This window comes from Rhizophagus irregularis, chromosome 18 (assembly GCF_026210795.1).
Source record: "Rhizophagus irregularis chromosome 18, complete sequence".
Taxonomy (NCBI): domain Eukaryota; kingdom Fungi; phylum Glomeromycota; class Glomeromycetes; order Glomerales; family Glomeraceae; genus Rhizophagus; species Rhizophagus irregularis.
In genome coordinates, this window is record NC_089446.1 from 60,568 (window position 1) to 71,301 (window position 10,734).

At 26.1% G+C, this 10,734-nt stretch overlaps 2 protein-coding genes across 2 annotated transcripts; both read right to left on the reverse strand.

Annotated features, from left to right (window-relative positions):
• Positions 1-240, reverse strand: OCT59_009673 (uncharacterized protein; the record flags this gene model as incomplete). The annotated part of the gene is made up of 1 exon (XM_066132519.1): positions 1-240. The coding sequence occupies one exon, from the start codon at positions 238-240 to the stop codon at positions 1-3; it is 240 nt and encodes a 79-aa protein (XP_066000158.1).
• A 9,635-nt stretch (positions 241-9,875) lies between these two features.
• On the reverse strand, positions 9,876-10,504 carry OCT59_009674 (uncharacterized protein; the record flags this gene model as incomplete). The annotated part of the gene is made up of 3 exons (XM_066132520.1): positions 9,876-10,154; positions 10,290-10,399; positions 10,474-10,504. 3 exons carry the CDS (start codon positions 10,502-10,504, stop codon positions 9,876-9,878), a joined length of 420 nt encoding a protein of 139 aa, XP_066000159.1.
• Positions 10,505-10,734: the final 230 nt, after the last annotated feature.

Genomic DNA, 10,734 nt, shown 5'->3' on the forward strand with positions numbered 1-10,734 from the left:
CTACATAATTGATAATTGGCAAATTCTGCAAATCGGCGGATATGTTTGTACAAAATCAATAAAATAAAGATGACCAACAGTTGAAAATGGGATTCCACAACAAATAAAAAATTGTATATAAAGTACTTGATTAATTTTATCCTTTTTACTTACAGTAAGTTCAGCTGATGAATCTGAATCTGATTTTTGTTTTCTATTCGTAGATGTAGTTCCAGTTGCCATTATTTCCATATATTCCATTTTAGTAGATAGTAGAACTTCTTTATAATACAATGCTAGGTATGACTTCAAAATTTCTGGTTTTTTTCTAAATCAGTTTTAGTTACAGTAATTACATCTGGCTATATAATACCCACTACTTTATAGCTCTTTAAAATTATGATTCCAGACATGTGATTCTTTATGACTTCTTTTAACTTCTCTGGTATTTTGATTATCAAATGAATCTGAACCTGTTGAATTTATTTTTACAGACATAAAGATTATATAAAAAGCAAGGACGTAATACGCAATTTGTAAGATTTATTAAAGTTAAAAAAAAAATTATCAAACCCGTAATTCATGTTATACATTTATTATATATAACACAAAATATTTAATTTTCATAATTATTTTATAAAATAAAAATTTTAAAAGTTTTTGATTTATTCCATCATAAACTCGCATTTGTTATCAATGGTTAAGCCATTTGTCTAAGCTAATTCAATTCCAGTAGATAACTAAATAATATTTCTAAAAGAAAGAATGTAAGTTAATGATATTTTTAAAAGTAAATTGAATGTTATATACCAGAAAGTCCAGAAAGTCAACAAAAATCATTTTTAAAAAAAAATAAAAAAGAAATGAAGTTAGTAACATTTTGAAAATAAACATTGAAGAAAACTATCTTCACTTACCAGAAAATCAGGAGACCTGCAAGAGATGTTCCTAAAAAAAAATAAAGGAATGAAATTTCTAAAAGTAAATACTAAAGAAAAATCCTCTTTTACATACAATGAAATCCATGAAATCCATGAAACTGTTCCAAAAGAAAGAAAAAAAAATGAAGTTAGTGTTGTCTTTAATATTAAATATCAAAATAAACTCTCTCTGTTTACCAGAAAAGTCTACAAGAACTTTTCCTAAAAAAAAGAAAAAAGAAAAGCGAATTTAATGTTGCTTTCTAAAGTAAATGTCAAAAAAACCTTCTTTATTTATCAGAAGTACAAGAAATTCACAAGAACTGTTTTAAAAGAAATGAAGTTAGTTAATATCATTTCTTAAAAGTAAATGTCAAAAAACACTTTAACACTTACTAGCAGAAGATCTAGAAAATTTGGGAAATACAAGAAAATTAGACTTTACTAAAATTTTTTTTTCTAAAAGAAAAAAAAAAGTCATCCCATTTATGGCATATAAATTTGCAGCATTATAGCGTTAAATTAAAAAATGATATTACAGTATCAAAATAAATTATGGCATTACAGCATTTATGATTTACGGCATTTTATTATGATTTACGGAATAATTTATAACATATGTCAAAATGCTGAATTGTCATAATTAGAAAATTCTGACAGCACCTATACCTATTAATTCAAATGAAAATTGTAAAAGGGAAGATATTTTATTAGGCGATGGAGAAGATATATTACTTAAAGAGTTTCATAGAAAAAATCTTGAATTAGAACTTAAAGAAAAAGGAAATTATGTTAAGAAAACGTGAAGTTAAAGTATGAGTAACTGAGGCTAAAGCATGATTAATAGAAACTAAAGCTGAATTAGAATTAGAAAATCAAAAAAATTGTTAAAAAGTATTATTGTTTTTTGTTAAACTTATAATAATACATTCATAATAAAGAAATATAAATTGCATTTATATAATCACAAAAAAAAATTCAAAATCGTCAATTTTTTAATAAAAATTTTCTATTGGCTAAGATATTCAATAATAAATTAATAATGTATGGTCACATGAAGCTTTATTTTTTATATATACATACAGTCGTATCAGAAAGTATCGCCTGATTCAAATTTTATAGTAAAACATATAAAAAATTGAAAAATTCAAGCTATATACATATTCAACTTTCTTTTAATAGTCATTTCTAAATTTTATATCATTTTAAAGCCAATACCATATTCTTTGAAATATTGATGTTTGAATTTTGGAAAAGTTAAAATGCAAGAGCTATTTTATTTATAAAGTAAAAAAGTTTTTTTTTATATATTTTAGATCCAAAAAATAAAATTTATATATAAAATGAGCTGCATATATATTTATATTTCTTTTATTAATTATTTCTAAATTTTATATCACCATAAAGCCAATATAATATTCTTTAAAATAACAATATTTGAATTTTGGGAAGGTTAAAATGCAAGAGCTGTTTTAATCTTAAAACTCAATATTCATTTTTTATATGTAATTTACTATAGTAAATAGGGCGATATTTTCTGATGTGACTGCACATTTTTTCTATATTATAATTTAATAAAAAAGTATGAAAAGTATACTATATAGTACCATACATAACCTACCATATATATATACATGGGATCCCATAATCCATACCATACTTGTTTTCGTTATCCCCTATACATCACCCTATAGTATACATCACTCCACTCTACAGTATGATAAAAATGACCATATATATCAAACATTGATCGCTATACAGATATACATAGGTCTCTATACATAACATATTTTTGTCATACCCATTTTGAAAAGACCTTTCACACACTATATGCAAACATTCAAATAAAATAAAACACATGATTTTAGGCAAACCAAATTTACTAAAATTTGCTAAGAAAAAAAATTTATTAATACATATGAAAATAAATACAAAGCTTGGGACTAGTCCATGATACACAATGAATTTTTATGCTATTATACATGTGAAGCAGAACTCTGGATATCTCTTATAGAACTTACAACTGACTTTTTGCCAAAAAAAATCCAATTTGCTCTTTTTTTATTTTCCATTTTTTGCGATTATCTCAGTATCCAGTAATTCGATTCATGCAGATTTTTTTTATTTTGCAGAAATTTCACCCGAGGTAGCCTACAAAACAAAAAAAGTTTGTACAAATTGGACCACTGGATGCTGAGATAATCGCAAAAAACTGATTTATTTTTTTGTGAAATTTAGGTTAATCTGTGAAAAAGTTACCACTGAGTTGTATATGTAATGTCCAGGGTTCTTGTGAAGTGCCTTATGCAGTGTTGGGCAATTGGACAATTTGATGTTTTGGATATCTGCCAAAATCCTATCCAAAACCTGTCCAAAACTAAAACCTTTTTTCATTGGACAAGTTTTAGACAGATCACGTGATTATTAAATTAATTCAGGCTAAAATTATAACTAATTCTGGTAAATATTATATAAAATAAATGTTAATTACAAATTTATATTAGCATTACTAAATTTTAAGCCATTATTTAATAATTATTTATTAATAATATTATATTATTGAATGAAAAAAAATTATAATAAACTAATTACATATTTAATTAATTAAATTTTGAAGATACAGATATAAATTTTGGCCTTTTCAATTCTCTAATAAAAAGATCTCGTAAGTTTCACTTTGCATCAGTATTAATAGCAGGATGGATATATGAATTTAATAGATCATTATCACTACAATTTAATGATTCCTCTGTAACATTCAGATTTTGTGCTCTTTCTTCTTCCATTAATAACTCATTCCATTCATTCAGATGTTCAGTCCAATCTTGTTCAGTTGTTACTTATTATGTAATTGGATGTTTCTTGTAAGTCCTCAAGTATTCTTTCAGTTTCATTTTGTTCTGTATTACCAGTTTCTTGTTCACCTAATTCAATAATTGGTAACGCAATATTTACCTTTATTTTTTCAGATTCACATTTCCTTTTTTTTTCATTTTCAGTCTGATGAATATCTGCTCGAAGTTAAGCCATAGCTACAACTCTTTCATGCTAAATAAATAAAAAAAATAATTAGTAAATATCAATAATATATAAAAAATAAAATAATATTGCTTTTAATTTGTTTCTTCAAGAAGCGTGCAAAAATTCCATAGATGAGAATAATCGTTTTACAGAGGCTGAGTTTACACAAATACTGAAAATTTTTGTTGCTATAAATCCTAATTTCTTGCACATTGTAGAACAATAATACCAATATGCTAAAACATCATCACCAAATTGCTCATATGTTTCATTATTAAAAAGTGGTTTTTTAACTTGATAAAATTCAAATTGTGCAAGTAGTTTTGTTGGCTTTTCAGATGTCTAAGCTTTATAATAATAATCAAGCCAAGTTCCTATTGTTACAAAATTGATTGTTTCTAAGTCAGGCTTAAATTTGTCAAGGCGATATTTGGGATGAAGTACAAGAGAAAGTAGTAGTATAAATTGTTTCCAGTCATTCCAACGTTTTTTAAGACGTGAAATTATGCCTTCAGATAAGAATCGATCTGTATTTTGCTCCCAAAATTTAATAAAATATTCAAAAGATAAAGCAACATCATATAATCGAGCCTTATTTATTTGCAATTTATCAAGTGCTCTACAGTAAGGTTTCATCAATGTTGCAAGTTGTAAAATATAGGACCAAAATAAATCACCCATAATTATTTGGCAGATATCAGTTGGAAGGTATAATAGGATTCCAGACATCTTTTATAGAATTCACAACTGACTTTTTGCCAAAAAAAACCCAATTTGCTCTTTTTTTATTTTCCATTTTTTGCGATTATCTCAGTATTCAGTAATCTGATTTATACAGATTTTTTTTATTTTATAGAGCTCAATGAGAGCTACAAAACAAAAAAAAGTTCGTACAAATTAAACCACTGGATGCTGAGATAATCGCAAAAAACTGATTTTTTTTTTTGTAAAATTTAGGTCAATCTGCGAAAAAGGTGCCACTGAGTTGTATATGTAATGTCCGGGGTCCTGGTATAATTCAGTAGATCTTGATGAAGTTTCTTTAGGAAGCTCATAAGTCATAACAAGTAACTAAATTCTATTAAAGAATAATAAATTAGTATTTAATTTTTTAATATTTAAAATTAATAAATTTCACTTACCCTCATTATAAAAAGAAATAATTAATATATTATAATACATATTTGTATAATTAGAAATAATTACAACACTATATAATAATTATAATACTAGTAGTAATTATAATACTATATAATGATCATAATATTGTGTTGTAATTAAATGTCTGTTTAGTTCGAATTAAACTTAAATAACATTCATAATAAGAATTCCATCTTGTATCGCTGGGTCTTATTATTGCATAATATTTTGAGTAAAGTTCTCATTGAATATTTCATAATTTTCCAATAAAATATACATTATTAGGATGATTAAAATAATTAAACAATTTTACAGCATTAGTAAATGCATTTTTCAAAATACTAGATTCTTTAAAAATCTCTCTAACAGCTAAATTGCATTGATGTGTAAAGCATGGCAAAAATACATATTGAGGGTATTTGAGATGAAGCTGTCATCTAAATAAAATAAAAATTCATTAAATAAATTAAAAAAAAAATAAATAAATTAATATATAATAAATACACAATCATCTTAAGCATATGCCGCAGAATTAAGGTTGCTTGTCGAAACCTAAAGATTTAGGTAAGATGGCATTTCGCCGAAAAGCGAAATTCTGCTGAAACTATATTAAAGTTATATTAAAAAACTGGCAAAACTTTGGAGAAAGGCGAAACTGCCAAAACTTATTATAAATGCCGAAACTGTCAAAACTCTGCCGAAACTATAATAAATCTATAGTAAAATTTTGACGAAACTAATTATAGGATTTTGAAGAGATTTAGACAAGCAACCTTACGCAGAACAGTATAGCGGACATGCTTTTATCTAGAGCTTTGCAATCTGACCCGACAGATCAGATGACCTGACAGGTTAACCCAAAATATTCAGGTCAGGTCATCAAATTCTTTGACCTGACACGGTCAGGATCGTGCTGAACAAGGTGCCGACCTGACCTGTTGACCCAATATATATTTGGATGGGTCAAATAAATTAAATAACGCTTAAGGTTGCTGGAGAAACTAGAGGGTTTTAGCAAGTTGTCGAAATGCCAAAATGGTGAAACTTTGCCGAAACTATATGAAAACTATAGTAAAATCTTGGAGAAACTAATCGTAAAATTTTGGAGAGGTTTAAGCAGGCAACCTTAATAATGCCGAAACTTATAATGATTCTAGCGTTTTTACATGTACAATTGAAAAAAATGCCGAAACTATCAGTTTCAGCATTTTTACATGTAAAAATAAAAAGAAAATGCTGGAACTAATTATTCTGGCATTTTTACATGTAAAATTGAAAAAAAAATGACAAAACTATCTGTTTCAGCATTTTTACATGTAAAATCAAAAAGAAAAATGCCAAAACTAATTATTCTAGCATTTTTACATGTAAAATCAAAAGAAAAATGCCAGAACTAATAATTCCAGTACTTTTACATGTAAAATAAAAAAAAATGCTGAAACTATCAGTTTTAGCATTTTTACATGTAAAATCAAAAGGAAGAACGCCAGAACAAATTATTCTGGTATTTTTACATGTAAAATAAAAAAAAAAACTGCCAAAACTATCTGTTTCAGCATTTTTACATGTAAAATCAAAAGAAAAATGCCAGAACTATTAGTTTCAGCGTTTTTATATGTAAAATCAAATGAAAAATGTCGGAACTAATGATTCTGGCATTTTTACATGTAAAATTGAAAAAAATGCTGAAACTATCAGTTTTGGCATTTTTACATGTAAAATCAAAAAGAAAAATGCCAAAACTAATAATTCTGGCATTTTTACATGTAAAATCAAAAAGAAAAATGCCAGAACTAATGATTCTAGCGTTTTTACATGTAAAATCGAAAAAAAATGCCAAAACTATCAATTTTGGTGTTTTTACATGTAAAATCAAAAAGAAAAACGCTAGAACTAATGATTCTAGTGGTTTTACATGTAAAATTAAAAAAAAATGCCAAAACTATCAGTTTCAGCATTTTTACATGTAAAATCGAAAAAAAAGTGCCAAAACTATCAGTTTCAGCATTTTTACATGTAAAATTAAAAAGAAAAATGCCAGAACTAATGATTCTGGCGTTTTTACATGTAAAATCAAAAGGAAAAATGCCGAAACAAATAGTTTTAGCATTTTATATATAAAAACAAAAAGTAAAAAATGTTATAAAACGTTTTTTACAATATTTAATAATAAAACTTCAGGTAACCCAAGTTACCCAAAGTGACCCAAATACTTTCGGGTCAAATGGATCGGATCGGATCAGAACAGTTTACCCGACCCGACCTGACCTGAAAAAAAATTTTGGTTCAGGTTAACCAGGTAATCTGACTTGACCCAACCTGTGCAGAGCTCTACTTTTATCACTTTGCCAATCATTTTGTTGATCATATAATATATCATGTCACATTAATTTTTGAAGCTACGGTTAAAACCATAAAATGCTTGTTTTTAGCAGTATAATTTATGAAAAACATATTACAAAAGTTTTATGGCAAAAAAAATTATATTGTCAAAGTTATTAAACTAAAATTTTCAATAATTAGATATTTGCTGATATTTGCCGATCATCTGCTAATTTGACTTTGAAGCTTCAGGCAAAGCCACAGATTTACGGGCAAAACTTAAAATTTTCAAAATATATTATTTAGGTATTCAAGAATCAATAGCCAAAATAATCATGTAGAATTTTAGGTAATCAAAAAGTTATCATTGAGCAAATGTTTATGAATATTATTAAAATACACATATAGACAAAATTTGGCAAAATTTTATGAACTATTTAAAGGGATTTTTTTTGATAAAATTTAATATGCAGTAAATTTAAATGAATGTTAAGCTGTTTGTAAAATTATTATTATGTAGGATTTTAAACCAAAGTACTTTTAGCAAAGTGATAAAATTGAATAAATGATCAACAAATGATCAAAAAATTGTGATAAAGTAAAGATGTCCCTATACTCCGCAGAACTCATATGGGCTGATTTGTTTACCTTTAATTAAAATATTAATTTTATTACATTTTTATTATACAAAATACTATATAATATACAGTAAATTGGCAATAAGTATTAAAAAATTTTTATTTAATGTTATTATACTATAGCTTAGTAAATATTTCTTTTAAATTAATATAATTCTTAGCACTTACTATATATGGGGATAAGCACAGCAAAACAAGGGGATAGCCTCAAAAAAAAATTTCTTAAGTTTATATGATAATTATGTTCCAATTTATCCAAAAATTACAGTTGTAATGAAATCTTAAAAAAAAATTTTTAGATCCTATCCCCTTGTTTTGCTGTGCGTGTCCCCATATGTTAAAAATTTATATCTCAACTTAAAACGTAAATATCTCCAGATCCAGTGATCCAATCGGCAAGCTCTTTTTTCGTTCATATAGACCAAATCAAGGGCTTTCCAAAGAGCCTAAATTTATACAAAATAGATCAGTGGATCCCAAGATATTTGCATTTAAACATGTTAAAAAGTTTGTACCTCAACTTTAAACGTAAATATCTCTGAATCTAATAATTCAATCGGTGAGCTCTTTTTTCGCCTATAAAGTCCAGAATAAGGGCTTTCCAACGAGCCTAAAATTATAGAAAACGGATCAGTGAATCTTGATATATTTGCGTTTAAAGATGGTAATACAAACTCTGACATAAAATAATTATTTTTATTATTTAAAAATATCTATTATGATACCATCTTTTATATAATATTTTTATTATACTTTTATAAACATTTATAGCTACTAAGGCTATATAAATTTTTATTTTACTTTATATTTTATTAAAATATACTTACTTTTAATAATATATGTTAAAAATTCCATATATATGAGAAATGAGATCATTCCTTATCTGATAATATTTACATAAGGCTATTTGGTTAGAAAGAAAAATATATAGACAGTTTGTCTATCGAATTTATTTTTAGTTTCACATCATTCCATATTTGATATTTACATATGGCAAATTTTATTTGAAAGAAAAATATATAGACTTCCCCAGTAGTTTTATCAAATTATTTAGAAAAATTTTTTCGTTTATTTCATCATTCTGTATTTGATAGTATGTACATACAGCTTTTTTAATAAAGAAAGAATCATACATGCACGTTATTTATAACATGTAGATAAAGAAAGAAAAGCGGTGCGGTATTAGCGGTAAAGATAAAAAAGCTAAGTCACATAGTAATCGCACTGAAGTGGGTGTTAAAAATGTTGGCTGTAAGATGTTAGAAAGTAATTGGAATAAATAGAATGATTTGGCATTCAATCGAGGCGGTCATTGGGCAAATTTTTAGGTAGATCATGACAGTCACCTTTGAATTTGAGGTCGCATCATGGTTTTTAACAATGATGTGATCGTTTAGGTAACAGGTCGACTTGTTCTTTTTGAAAAGTAGTCTTGTTTCATAATGCTTAATTCTTATATGTATTTGTTTATCTTATATTTTGTAAGTTTATATATGTAAGTAAGCGTGATTATAATAGGACATGATCGCATCTATAATAAAGTTTTAAAAAAAAAAAAAAAAAAATATGAGAAATGGGTTTTTTTATTAGTGAAATGGGGTTTTCACAGCTTTTTAATGGGATTTTTTATAGCTCTTTTACATTTAATAATTTAAGTTTCGCAAATGTAAATTTTTGTTCAACTTATTATTTAATCAAATGATCATTAATCAGATGATTCTTTGGTATTACAAAACAATTTTGAGTAATAAAAATTGTGAAAATCAATCAATAACTTTTTTTAATGCAGAGTAAACAAATCAGCCCATATGTATCACTCACAAGTGTGGCTACTTTAATTGATTGTTCCTTTAAATCATTTAATATTTCTTTCTATTTTTGGTATAACATCAATTGCACGTCCTCTTTGATCACTTATATCTACTGCTTTCCATATCAAAGTTTCACCAGAAGGTAATATAATCATAATTCCAAGTAATTCTTGATTTACAATATTTTTCCAACCATTGAATGAAAGAGTAATACCAGCTTGTTTATGTACCTGGTTTAACTTTTCTTTACGTAATTGTTTAATACTTTTAATAGCTTGATCTAATATTGGACCAGCTAGTTGCTTTCGATCTGGCAACTTTAACTTCAGATTTAACCAATGAAAAAGAGCATGTGTTGAAGGATTATTAACCCATTGAAATGACTAGCCATTAGATACTGTCATCCTAATTAAAAGATCATGGAATTTAGGAGTTTTAGATTTATTGAGATCACATACAGCAAATTTGGATATTGATGATTGATAATAAGATTCAGATGACCGGTGACTTAAATTAAATGATGAGGATGTAGAATTTGTACGAAAACTTAAAATAGATGCACTATCATCTGTAAATACAATCAAACAATTAATTAATAAATATATTTTTTAAAAATCTTAAAAAAAAAATACATATGCTTACCATCAATATGTATATGTTTAGCTGGTAGCATTTCTTTATCAACATCATAATTTCCAAGTATTTCCTCTGCTTCTTCTTTATATTTATTCCAAAATGTTTACAATTCGTTAAATGCTTTTTAATTCTCTCTTTTCTATTTACTATAGGTTTGGCATTATCTTTTAAACCTTAGCACAATAATTGCAAATACATTGACAGTCTTTATCTCCTGAATTAGTTTTTTTCAAAATTGTTACATATGTAGAAAGAATATGTCTAAAT